Source organism: Mchenga conophoros, linkage group LG8, assembly GCF_057382185.1.
Source record: "Mchenga conophoros isolate Kocher_MC1m ecotype Shallow Benthic linkage group LG8, M_conophoros_male_GT1.1, whole genome shotgun sequence".
NCBI classification, from domain to species: Eukaryota; Metazoa; Chordata; class Actinopteri; order Cichliformes; family Cichlidae; genus Mchenga; species Mchenga conophoros.
In genome coordinates this window covers 23,867,633-23,881,557 of record NC_140533.1, presented here as the reverse complement: position 1 = coordinate 23,881,557, position 13,925 = coordinate 23,867,633, and the positions used below count along the sequence as shown (strand labels likewise).

The following is a 13,925-nucleotide window of genomic DNA, read 5'->3' as shown; positions in this document are numbered from 1 at the left end:
CATCTAATCTCCTCTCTTCTCATGCCTATGTGGTTAGTAGGTTAGCATTGGATCAAGTGACTGACTGTGATACAATTAGCATCTAACACCATCTGACACTGTACATGTACTTCTGTATTACTGCATATAATGTTTGCACATATATTTTCAGTGCATCACCTATGTCCTGAGTAGATATTGGTATCACTTAATGTATAGTCACAGGGGTCAAAGGCCCGACTGAGTTATCTCACTTGTGGTTATCTGGAAACCAGGAGAAAGCTGAAGAAGTCAGGATGGGACTTTGTAACCAGATAACAGCATTTCAAAGAATCTTCAATGATCCAATTTATTTCTACCCTGAGTAACACAAGGTTAGATGTGATTTAATTAAATAATTAGCCATGGACAGATCCCAAGTGCTTACAGAACTCATTTGTAAACAGACTGCTTCTGGCGTTGTGCACTCTGTTTTCTTTTAAGGTTTTTATCACGTTACAGTAAATAGTATTCGCTGCACTTTGCAGAAATTTTTGTGTCATGTTTAGAGGCACAATGGCCATTTTTTTCAATAGAAAGCAAGGGACTACTTTCTGTGTCTGAAGAAAAACTACTCAGGTGATTCCACGAACCATGATGCCCAGTTTGAAGAAACCATGTCTAGACGTAGCATGTGGCCCAACATCGCGTGATACTCAGGGAAGCTTCAGAGGTCTATCAGTCCAGTCTTTTTCTTTATTCTAAAAGCTACAAAGATTGGAAAGTTAACGTAAAGTCTTCAAACATTTGCTGTTTTGGTGTGTTTACCACATATTCTGGCATATTCAGAGTTTACCAACCAATTAACTGGATCTGGGAAGTAAGCCAACAACTAAACGACTGGCATTGTGAAAGATTTAAACAGACACACAAGAGGAATGGAGTAGATAGTGATCAATGGGTGTGGTACGATTTGCACATAGGTCCTCAATAATGTTGAAATCAGTTGATTATGCACACACTTAGAGCTGAATAAGAATGAATAAGAGATTACTGTGATCACCATGTATGTTATTTACTGTGCTAGAGTGCCTGAGAAGGTTTACAGAGGAAATAGATTAGATGGGTGCTACTGAAAATGGAAATCTGCTGATTACTGTGGCACAGCTACAGAGGTCATGTGGTCATGGTTTGTGGCAAAAGTTGGAGTTACTGCTTCTAAACGAAGGCCTTTTTTTCTGCCTAGTCTGAAAAAGTCCCTTTAACACCACTGTTTGCATGTTTCCCTTCCTCCCATCTCCCCTTTACATTTCACAATTCAATACCAGAACGGTTAACATTGAAAAATAATTTATTTCAGAAATGTACTGTGATCATATATTCATTCAGATTCTGCATGATAAGCTTTTGTTGCGTACAATGAAATCACCCCACAAATAATTGAAAAAAAAAAAAGTAGATGACATTTTTTTTCTGCTTTTTGAACTATGAAAACTAAGAACACACCACTGAGTCTTCACTATAGCGTTATGAGTGCGCCTGGCAGGTGGTTGGACCACGTCAGCCCTCTGTGGCGTTATTCCGGGCAGGTTTACAGTTGCTGCAGAACAATCTCTTTATAAACAGACATAAAGTGAATGATCTGTAAGCTTACACACGAGAAGAGTGACCACGCACACACACATGCACACGCGCACACACGTAATTGCATCTGGGACAATACAGTCACACCTGAATATTACAGAGTGGTTGTTTACATAAAAGGAAAAGAGGTGAGGCAATTCAATGACATCATCTCTTGGTGCAGGCTCGGCGCTGCCCAGCGATAGTGATCAGTGACAGCGAAAAGTTATCTCAGCAGGGAAGAAAACAGGGGGGTGGTGGGAATCCTCTTGGTCTCTTATCAAAATCACACTGTAGAACTAGCAGCTGTGCTCCCTTATAACAGTTCCTGATGACAGTTTTGAGACTTCACCTCTTAATTGGATTCCAAAGCATTTCAGTAGAATCGGACTCGTGAGTGTTTATCTGAGCCAGCAAAAAGTGAAATATGAGATATGGGTTTTGTATGCAAACTGATTCCCGGCCCACATGAGGCAACACGATGCCAAAGTCTCGGGGCACCATCAACAGTCCATTCACAATTGGTGCCAGAGATCATAAATATGTGTTTCTCTATCAAGGCATCTTCGATCCACTGTAACACACTCACAAAAAACAGACTTAAACACTTCCACTTAAACAGATATACACTCTTTTCATATATCTGCAGGATCCTTCAGGCACGCCGCAGTCACTGACATTTGACCTACTACTATGGCCAAATGCTGTCTGACTTTTTTTTTTATGTATGTGTATGTTATAGGCCAGAGAGTTTTTCCATTTTAATCCATGATTGCTTCTTCAATGTCATTTTAAAACTCTCACAACCAGCACATTAAATGTCTTCGATTTGGCATAAATTCCACCTTTACGCTGGCAGCTTTTTGTTTTTACATCCAGTCCAAACAAATAATTGTTCTTTAACTTCCACAATATGGCTCCATCATATTGTCATATCAGTCTTCGTCAAAGTAGAGTCAGCAATGACTTGATTTTGTCTTCTAGGCATGTCTACTATAGAATATTTATATATATGTATATATATATATATATTTATATGTGTGTGTGTGTGTGTGTGTGTGTGTGTGTGTGTGTGTGTGTGTGTGTTTTCAAAGATTCTAGTGACTTTGTACAGAATCAGATATTACCACTGAATGAGTTTAAAAAAGTAAAAAGAAGGAAATAAATGATAAAGCCATGCAAGTATTTCAACTAACAAAATAAAAGTGAATAGATGTTGCAGAGACCTTTTTTTTGTTTTTATCAGCCGGTGAGCGAAACCAAAGTTTACACTGGCACATTTTCACACATTAGACAAAAAAACGCCTCAAAAAGTATCATAATGTTTTGATACATCCAAGCTCACAAAAAAAAAAAAACATGTAAGTTATGAAAAATAAATTGATGATGAAAATAAAGAATGAGCGACTTGTTTGGGCTGACTGCAATGCTATGTTCTTCTTCAACACAAGTTGGGTAGGTATTTTCAGAAGTTTCTATGTCCTCAGTATTTTTCACACAAAAGAGGAAAAGCCAGCAATAGGGGCCCGTGAGCCAGGGGCTAGACTGCTGGGGGGCCTGTACAAGGTGCTGTGCTGGCTCGGAGGGTTGGAGCTCTGCTGGGAGGGGGTGGGAGTCCGGCTACCTTTGGGTCTAAAGAGGCTGCCTTGGCCCTGGGGCTGGCCCTGAGCCTGCTGAGGCTGAGGGCTTGGTGAACTCAGCTGGGGGGGCAGTGGAGGTAGAGGGGGCAGCGGTGGTGGGGCGCAGTGATCCGGCTCTCCTGACTCTGACTCTGTGTAGCTGTAGGCCTGCGCCCGGGATATGCCTTTCTGTTGGCGACGCCAGGAGTTGTAGTAGGTAGGATCACTTATGTAGTGGTTGACGAAGGAGTGGGTCTTCTGACGGTTAGGGTCCACCTCATACTCACTGTCGCTGCCCTGAGAAGCCAAAAAAAGAAGAGACAGCGGTTTATGTTGTGAGTATGGTGTGACTCTGTAGTGTTTCCATGTGTAGCAGTTAAAGATGTTGAGGCTAGAATGAAAATGAACATGAAGTTATTGTGTTATTCTAAGGCATCAATTTACAGCCACAGCTGTCTAAAAAGCAAACACATGCAAACACTTACATTTACAACACAGCACAAGTACAGACGGACAAAATGGTCAAAGATGGTCAAAGCATGAAGGATGACTTGCTACTGAAACGTGCACAAGAAAACCGTCAACACGAGATGGCAAAGGTCAATTTGTCTTCGGGACTTTAACCAATAAGCAGATCTATATGTTCAGGATCTAAGACCTTGACCACACCACGTCAGCAAGACAGGGGTTGGTGTTGTGTTACACAGTGTGGCATATAAAACCTAACATGTAAGAGGAATCTGAGGGAAAGGATTGGATGGGGGCTACCAATTGGAACCAGTCGCCTATAGGGCTATATAACATTCAAAGCAGGCAGCCACAGGAACCTCACCAAATGCAGTGGAAGTGTATGTAGGCCACCTGTTCCATATGAAAACACCAGCGCCTCCTATGGGTGAACAAAACAATGGGTTTTACAGTACATCACCATAACAGAATGATTCAAATGGCCGAGTCATGATGGTGATAATGCCACAATATGTATAAATAAATGCATAAATACAGCCTTTGTGCCATTCTGTGCGAATGGTATGAAAAGGTAAAAGGATGAAATAAAAACACAGTTTTGTATTGTGCAGTGCATTTTCCAACACTACCATCAACTTTAAGAGTATATTGAGAGCACTGAAGCATTGTTAAAGTTATTTTGCTTCACATTTTAACTCAGTCTGAATTCCATTCTTGCTATGTGTAAAGAAATAATAGTTCTCAGCACATTCTCACCAGTGACCTTCCACCTTGCTGCAGGTTGAGCTAGAAGCACTATTGTATTCATGTCAAGAAACATTCCATGCACCAAACAAAAAGGAACGTGATCACTGAATGCTCAGCAGGGACTGCTCATGGTAATCTAATTGCCATGAAAGCAAACTGCCAATCGGCCAGGCAGCGTCTGATTAATCACCTTGCCACAATGAACATATGCACAGTTGACTGTGCCAAAAATGTCACTGGATAATTTCCCAAAGACGCTCTTATAAGCATGCAATAGGTGCATAACAAAAGCCTGTTCTCTTCAAAGTGGTATACCACCGAGAGGGTGCTGATAATCGTGAGCGTTTCAGAAATTTCTTGCTCTCTCGGGCCTTTCATAATCATGTACAGAAACATTGCTGTTGGCGCACACTCAAAGAACAGATCTCTCGCTGGATATTGCACAGCACATATGTCATACATATGGCAGTTGTCTCAGATTTCCCTGTGCCTCCTGGTTCATGCCTATGTCAAACCCCTATATAAAAGCTTTTGTTTTCTCCATGTCAGCAGAGTTTATAAAAGTCCAAACAGAAACTTTTGTGTGCTGAATTATAGGAAAAACGATCCTACATTTTGATTCTCTTTAAAAGAAAGTATCCTGTTTTTTTCCCTCACGAATTAATCAAAGGCAGATACTGCACAAGCCACGTTCCCCTTAACATACCTCCTATTTTCCCCCCTTTCTTCTATATCGTTTTTCCTCTCAATAAAGGAGAGCCAGAGTGTGGGATGGCTCAGTATTTGTGTTTTTGTTTGCAATATTGTCACCCAGTTGTAAACACTTAAAACACTTAGGTCTGAGAAGCATTCTATTCATACCAGTCTATTTAGCAGCACAGCAACACAAAAACATCCATTCACAGTGGACCAGCAAGACACACTGAGGCACTTCAAGTGGCATTACTTCACTCTAAAAGAATTAAGCCAGCATTGAGAGATGAAAAACCACTCTAGCCGTGTGTGGCAACGGGAAAGCGTGACTGTAGACCAAGTGTTGACACAGGGAATTGCATCCTCCTGCCTGCTCCGACACAATTTTCGAGTGTGTGCAACAGATGTTGTGACTGTTAAATTGTTCTGCTTACAAGTACAGCGCTCCAATCTGTCTGCCTTTGCTTTTGGTTTATCACCAATATTTAACAGAAATAACACACGGATGCAATTGAGTAACCTAAAGTAAAGATGCTTAACAATTTGCCTCTGGGGCCGCGCAGCCCTTGATACAGCTCCTTATTTCAACTCATTACAAGCTAATTACTAGAGCTGAATGGTGTGACAGAAACAGACTTTAGGCATGAAATGCAGCATTGCACCTCAGCCTCAAGGGAATAACCGTCTCATTTATGCAAGGATATGTGTAAGACAGACACATACCAGCCTGCCTGCGTCAATTATTAAGCATTTTTTCATCATTTTGATGTTAAATTAGGCGGTGAAAGAGATTAAGACATCTATCCAATTAACTAGCGAAACCTCTTGACAGTACTTTATTTTATCATCGGCATAATAAAGTTGCCTTGTGATCCTGTTTACAGTTGCTAGCAAAGAAGAGGGAAAACAACAAAGGAGAGGAGGAAATAAAATTGAGAAAAAACATGACAAAGATGTGCATCAATCATGGGTCAGAATTACAGTTTCTTGGAGATAAATTGGTCATCATCAACAAACCATGTAGGCGTTCAGACAATCTATTTGAGATTTGACATCGGCTTGCTGAAAATGAGCTTGCTGTCATCTCTGTGTTTGCCACCGTCTGAATTATTCCCCTTTTTATTTGGATGTGTTGCTCCAGAAATGACATAGACTTACAGTCATGTTAAAAGCGCTTTGAATTAATTACTGCACTTTGTAAATAAATTCTCTGGTAAGCAAGGTCCCAACCCCATCCCCCCCAAAATTGATGCATACCCCAACAGTCGGCCCTTTGTCCTCTTGTTATGGATTATTGCAAAGAGGAGGGGGAGAAAGGGGATGCTGTCTAAGTCACTCTTATTGATGAAGTGAACACAGCAGGGGTCCTTTGAGATAAAGACAATGGCAGTGTATATGGGGCTGGAGGGGACTTGAAATCCCTGCACATTCACAGCACATATATCATTATGAGCTTTTAGCAAAAGCTGTGCAGGAAATTGGAAAGGAGAAGATGGGACACTTTTGCTAGCGCTAAAATACCAGCTTTATCAAAGCAAAGTAGCATACTGCCACCATCAAGGCAAGGCCTAAGCCTCCTTTGTAGTTCCAGTCTCCAACTAGTAAATTTCATATTGCTTAATCAGAACAATTATATTCAGAGAAATTTAAAATCTTATTGATCATTAGAGCTGCCCCAGAAAGATGAAATGCATAATGGAAGCATGTGCATTTATTCAGATTTTTCCCTTTAGAAGTGATGCCTAGTTTAAGGAAGCATGTCAGTTTAATGCTCGTTTTACATGCGCTTCATCCCATCCAGCCAATATAAATGTCTGCGTCTTTCCAATAACCTCTGTTTTGTACACAAGCCAAAAAGCTATTAATATCAACTCTTATTTATTTGCGGTCGCAACTGAACTTTATTCTGGGTTATGACATGAAACTTTAAACGTGGCTGGTCAAAATTAGTGTGTTGTCATTAGTGACAATCCAAACATTACAGATAATATTGTCGGTTGAGTCTCAGCCAAAAAAAAGCTGCAGTAACCACAGAGGCAGCGAGTATTAGGATGGAGAAAGAGAGCGGCAAAGTCTGAAAGAAAAAGTATGTGAGAGAAAGCCGACATTTTCATCTCTCTCCCTTGGAATGCCACTCTGCAGAATAAACATAATCTTTAATATGACTCAGAGATGAGGTCATTTGCCTTTAACTGGTTTCGGCTTTAAATTACACACAAAGACAACCTTGGAAAGCGAGAAAACCTACACTCTAAAGGAAAAAGGGAAGTCAATAGGTCTCTACCTGCAGGGGAGCAGAACAGTAATGGTGACCCTGTTGCCTTGCCAAGTCAATGTTGGCTTTCTCCAAATCCCCTCTTCACGAGGAGCACAATAGTGAACTTATACCTGCTGGGGGAGGCCGCGGGGATTAAGGAGGACAGACAGCACAATGTCATACTGATAGCTATGAGTTATCCGCTCAATAAAACTTCAAAGAACATTCCTAGATTTTTTTGAGCACCACTGGTGCTGATATGGTGGTCTGTCAGGAGCATGGCAGGGGAGCCTTGGGCTAACAGAAAGGCTCTGTGCATTTCACTCCATCAAAGCCAACATCGACCCCTCGAATGTGCAGAGTGGCAGCAGACAAGTGTCGTCATCCAAGGGGGGCAGTAACTGCATTAGGGCCATGCTTGACAATACACAAGTGTGAATGGTAGATATGTCAGACAGGCGTTGAAATGTTGAAATGCTTCATTTGAGGGGATGTTATGGTGCTGTGAAAGGTCCTGTCTGTAGCACTTCATTGTAGAGAGATTTCTATTTGATCTGGAAGCATGACTTAGGTCCCGATAAAGCGAGGTGGGGAGAGATTTCTGGCTTTTGGAATTCACACTACAGACTTATTTATCTGAAAGATTTTCCAAGATAATTTGGGAAAATACAGAGAGCAAAGAATTCCCAGGTGAAAGAAAAAAACTGAAGGAAGCCTGATAGCAAGGGAATTCCAGACTACTTTCCCCTGATGCTTTTATCTTGCAAGGCTCCAAACCAGACTGCAGATTGCAAGATGAATCACAAAAACCACAGAGAGGATGTGATATAAACGAAAACAGAAACAGCATAGTGTATACGCACATAAGACCAGACAGAAGAAATTTAATTTGGTTAAAAGCGTGAGAATGAGAACAGACAAAAGCCAAGATGGCACACGCTGATCAATAGAAAGACAGATGCAGACAGACAGAAGGGCACAATTTATTGATCACACTCGCTGGGTAAAAGCAGTTTGGCTCAGCACAAAGGCCACAAGTCAGACATTCTGACATCAGTTTTTAATAATCTATCAGTCCGAACAGAAGACTTTAAAACTTCAAACAAACTCAAAATTATGATCGCGTTTTAACTATCAAGATCCAATACAGTGCTCTTTTTTTCCATAGAGATCAATTTAACTAACTCTGATCTGACTTGCTGAAAAGGAATATTGGATAAACTATCTGTCTGGAGAGGCAATTTTTACTACGTAGCTAGCTGGAAAATAAATTTTGCAGAGTGCATGCCCTCTCGCTGCCTTACATAATGAGTGCTGTGGCTGAGTGCAGTGACCTAGATCTCAGGTGGATGTTTGTAGAGTGACATTCTCCACAGGTTACTGCCTGGTCTAAAAACTGCTTTGCCACCAGTAAGCAGAGTCATTAATCTCTCATCTCGCCATGTGCATTACTGTAGCTGTATCTTATGACCTCTGCAGGCCAAACACATTGAGATGGGTGACACAGAAAGGACACCAGCATGAACAGGCAAAAAAACCACAGAACAGCTGACAATGCAAAGCTGAATTCCTGAGGAATTTGAGGAGATGACGGTGGGTACACGTACACAGGTACAAACAGGACTGAAATACTACTTAGGGAAGATGCAGTATAAAACAATATAATGCTATTGCACCTGTGAGTCTGAGATTTCCGAGGGTTTTTCAGTCAGGCTGCTGCTCTCTGCAGGGATCAAGTCGTTGTACTTGGTGCTGACATCCTCGTCCGAATAGTGAAGACTGCCTGGGCTGGGCCTGGGAGGAGACCTGATCAAAGAGTAAATGCACACAATTAGTTTGATTCAAACTGGTTGTCAAGCTTAACAAAAGAAACCCTGGCTTTTCAAAAACAAAACCTTTTGGAATAAATCAGGTTGTATTTTAAATGCCAGTACATCTCACTGGGTTGAGCAGGCTAATGGAGAGGCCCAGTTTCAAATCGACCACAAGACTGTTTTCTTCCAGCTTTCATGTCATCTCTCTGCTGCTCTATTCCAATAAATAGTAAAAAGAAACTTAAAGAATACTCCCAGTCTATTAAAACCTGGGTTAACTGTCTTATTACTTATTCTTTGTATAGATTTGTTCCTTTAAAATTAGAAATTGTAGTCAATACAGTTTTTGATAAACAAGCAAATGCCGTGACTCTAGATGTTCTCTCTAACGTCTGAGACACTACAGTTAGGGCTTCCTGTCAAGCTCACATGTGTTCTCTCTTTCAGTGTGTGTAGGAGGGCAACTAGATGAGAATCATGGGACACTCATGAGATGGCTGCTTACAGCCTGTCTCTTCTGCAGTGAATAATTTCCTTGATTCAGTCCTCACTGTGGGCTGTGGAATGTCAAACCACTAGGCTCTTGTGACTAAATTATAAACTGAACTCAAGGGGTCATCAAACAAATTGCAGCCTCAGGCTTTGCTCGGGTAAATGTTATTGCACACTACACAAAATGATGGCATGGATTAACGTGTCAGTGCGCATACTTAGGTTATCACATTTGGAATTCAGATAGAAGCTTAAAGAGAGGTGGCCGAGGAAAGGGAGGATCATTAAAGTGTGGGGGAAGGGAGGATAGGGACAAGGTGTTCAATGAACCTGAAAACTGAAAGAAAGATGGAATGGGAAAAACGTGAAATAGTTGGAAAAAAGCATTCCCTAAAATGGTGCGCTTCTGTCAGGGGTGTTTTCAGTAAATATGAGAGTAATAAAAAAGCTCTTGGTTCCTAATCTCCTCCACATTTTCCACTGTTCCTAGTCCTCCTAAATAAACACCCATCTGTTTCTGCTGATTGGTGCTGGTTTGGCGGAGACTACTTGGACATACTGACTCCTGTTGACTTTCCAGGCCACAGCGTCGGCCGGCAGTCGCTGCCAGTGGAGCTGCTGGAGTGCACACACAGCCGCTCCACACATTGAAAGTGCATTTGCATAAGCATTTTCCATATAAATATATTTGGAGAGCATTTCAAAAATGCGGGTAAATTCCAGCAGTTTTCACAGGGCTGGTACTTTGAGTGCAGTGTGGACGAAATGGAAAACTCCACTGGGAAATCACAAAGCAAGCTCTAACTCAATTACACTCTGAGAGTTAAACTAAAGTTAATTCACTTAACTTTAGAAAATTGAAACATGTACAGTGGAGTGCTCCTATACAATGAGCTCAAGTTTTTCTAATTCGTGTGCTCTTTCTACATGACTGAGAATCTTAGATTGACAATCTTGGTGTCATCTTTTATTCCTTTCTTAAATTTGACTCAAAGATCAAACCAGTCACATTTCCGCCTCCCTCCTAAATTTACATCATCTACCTCACGAACAGTCTTCAAATCCCAAGTGAAAACGTACTCTCTCGCCCTTGTTTTTCCCTTGAGTTTCAATTAGTTTATTAAGCTTGTGGATCAGGCAGCAGTAAAGGGCAGAGGTCCCTGCAGTTTGATCCTAAGCTGGTGAATCTGGCTAAAGGAATTGGATCAGTTATTTATCCTCTTGATATTTACCCTCTTGAGGTAATTTGAGGGGAGGTTTGCCCAAACAGTCTGCATGTGTTTTGTGGACCTGGAGAAGGGATTTGACCATGTCTCCTAGGACATCCTGTAGGAGGTGCTTCAGGAGGATGGGGCGACTGGCCCACTGGTGCAGTTGTACAGATCATCCAGTCCTTGTGCAACTGCAGCAAGACCCATTCCTGGTGGGAGTTGGACTCTGCCAGGGCTGCCATATTGAATAATTCTTTTCTTCTTCTTTTTTTCTATGCACATGTATATTCATTTATATACATTTGAGTATTGGAGGAGCGCCCTTGGAGGAGGGTCGCTACATTTGTACACAGCATGTCTACTGTTTTTACCTATTAATGTAAATGCAATCGACCTACTTCTACTACCCCTCTTAGTATGTTGTTGTGTTTTTTATGCGTTCTTTTATATCTTATATAAAAAAAATTAAACTGAGTATCACCAATACAGAAGTATAAACAATGCAATAACAAGCTATCTTTTTTCCCCAATTCTCCAGCATCCTTTAGTGATCCGTTTAACAACAAAGCTTTGCATCAGTGTAAATGTTACTGGATTTTTAAGTTAATGACAGAGGAAATTTCCCCCAGGAGTATAATTTTTCCATAATCACAGGTCTGAATTTTTATCTGCACTTATCCCCAGAAGGACTCCACAAAGTAACCTTCAGCAACTTGCATTCCTCTGTAGTCCTCTTAGCAAGCCCCCTCCTAACACAGCCAAACAAAGAATCGAGCCAAAGTGAAGAACAGCTATTGCGAGCCTACTGGGATATTATGATAAACTGCCCGTTTTAAAACACTGAGGAATCTCAGCCCACTTTCACCCCCTTCTCCTTGACTCGCATACACTGTTGAATGAGGCGTAAATTATTTATCAGCGCTCTCATTTGGACGGAGAAGGGTCCACTTAATCCTCTCACAGCAAAATTCAGTCAGCAGCACGTCAGGTAAGGAATGAGAACCAGAGGGTGAAATCAAATCTGCCCCCTGGTCTTTACTCATTACCAGGCTCTCTTGCTACAATCGCCTGAAGGGACTCATTAACATGTCTGAAGTGTTCGGAAGCTTTGTCACTCAAGAGTGTTTAAAACCATGTTAATCTACACTGAATTACCTCGCCGAGACCTCTTTAAACCCACAACCAGTGTCAAAGTTGGTTTCAAAAAACAAAAAGACGCTACTACAAAGCCAAGAAGGGATTGCACTCTTAATCCTTCCCTCTTGATCATAGAAGAATTTGAATGCCAAACCTGAGACGCATTTAGAGTTCTTTGGTTTGATAGCATGCCGTTTATGTGCTATTAGTGTGCACTCATTACTACTGCCATATATATATATATATGTTTATGAGACCACACTTTATCTAAATTCTTTATATTTTACCAGATTGATGTGTTTATCTATTTTGATCTCCTTACAGGAAAACGGTACACTTAAAGTTTAAGCGGGGCAGATTAAGTCATCGGTGTCCAACGGTACTGAAATCCCTGTGCGTTGAGATTCTCCACCAGACATATTGGCCCTTGTATTAAACTCTGAACAAATAATCTCCACATAGAGAAAATCTCTGTGAGGATCAGCTTCAAATGGCATTTGCTGTCTGACACAGTTCTGAATTAAAATGAATACAGGAGGATTAGGAACGTGTTTGATTTCTGATCCTGGTATAACGCAAAAGAACTTCATGCTGTCTTTGGTATTCAGAGACCAGAGATCAAGATGTGGCATTAATCTATAATCGGAGACTCAGGTGTTGGGATTTGGTTTCCTTCGCTATGGGCTGAGTTCAAAGAATGCTGACTGTACATCTGTGCATTCTTTCCCTCTGAGCCTCCCCCTTCAAGTCAGAGACACAGTAGTAGGAAGCTGCCTGGAAGCATCTCAAAGACCTGTGCCTGCTTTGATCTGTCCTCAAGGTTACACACACACATATACTCATAGAAAGACACAACCAAACATATTTCTCCAGCTTACTGTTACTTACCGGTATATAGAAACAGTCAGAGAATGCATTTGTCTCATTTGCATTCTTTTCACTCAAAGGATAGTAATATCCACATGACATAACTGACAGTCTGTCCAAAAACAACATGAAAGCAGCTGTCTATAAATCCACATCTTATATGCAGAATAAACAGGTTTTAATGAGCTAACACAAAGTGTGCAGTCACATCTAAACCTGGACTTATGACTTAGTTCGTGCAGTATTCTCAGCACAGGTGTCAGTCACAGTGATTGGTTTTTAAAACAAGGCCATGGCCTCAAGATCAGTATTGCTGGGAATTCACAGAAATACAGAAGCTCATTAAGAGAGGCTGCAGTGAGTCTCTTTATATGCTGCTTTTAGATAGCGGAAGAAGTGCATTTGAGTTGTCAAGAGTATTTTTTTTTTCAACAGAGCTGAAAGTGTTTTCAGGCATGAGGTATAGCTTCCACAGATTACCCAATTATTTTTACCGTATGGCTGTTTCATTTGGACATTAAATTAAGCTTTTCTTTTAAATATTATCGGAACATGAATTTTCTTGGAAATGTGTTGCTCACTCACCTGGTGTAGACGCCGTTCTTCCGGCAGAAAGAGTTTTTTACAGACAGCCGTCGATTGTTAAGTTCCAGAGCTGGGAAACGTCCTTCATCCAGGCTGACCATATCTCCGTGGGTGAGAGCGTTACAGTTGGAGTTGTTACCTGGACACACGTACAGAGACACTGTGTGACCACAGGCCAGATGGACAGGCAGGTTAGTGTCTGGGAAAACTGATGGAACTACGTGATCTTTTTTTCCCCTTTAAATTCTCAATACTGAAATAACATTTTATTCCCAAAGCTGTCTACACTTTTTATTACATAGGCTTTTACTTCATCAGTCATGCCGTCAGATGTCATTGTGTTTATTTTAAAGGTTCAAATTGTTGAAGTAAATACAGCGGGGGGAGCTATTATTTGATTCCCTACTGAATTTGTAAGTTTGTTCACTTACAAAGAAACATACAGTCTCTAATT

General features: G+C 41.1%; 1 protein-coding gene across 6 annotated transcripts in view; it reads right to left on the bottom strand.

The window, feature by feature from the left end:
- Nucleotides 1–1,276: 1,276 nt before the first annotated feature.
- The window catches only part of sdk2b (sidekick cell adhesion molecule 2b), a 325,205-nt gene continuing 312,556 nt past the window's right edge, over nt 1,277–13,925 (bottom strand). For 4 of the 6 annotated variants that reach the window (XM_085285110.1, XM_085285112.1, XM_085285114.1 and 1 more), the window contains 4 exons: nt 13,472–13,610; nt 9,042–9,171; nt 4,033–4,089; nt 1,277–3,497 (listed from right to left, as the gene is read on the bottom strand). In XM_085285110.1, coding sequence (XP_085141236.1) covers nt 3,075–3,497; nt 4,033–4,089; nt 9,042–9,171; nt 13,472–13,610 — 749 coding nt within the window. In that variant the 3' untranslated portion in view covers nt 1,277–3,074. The remainder of the gene's footprint in view (nt 3,498–4,032; nt 4,090–9,041; nt 9,172–13,471; nt 13,611–13,925) is intronic. The other 2 variants (XM_085285113.1, XM_085285115.1) reach the window with 1 other exon arrangement.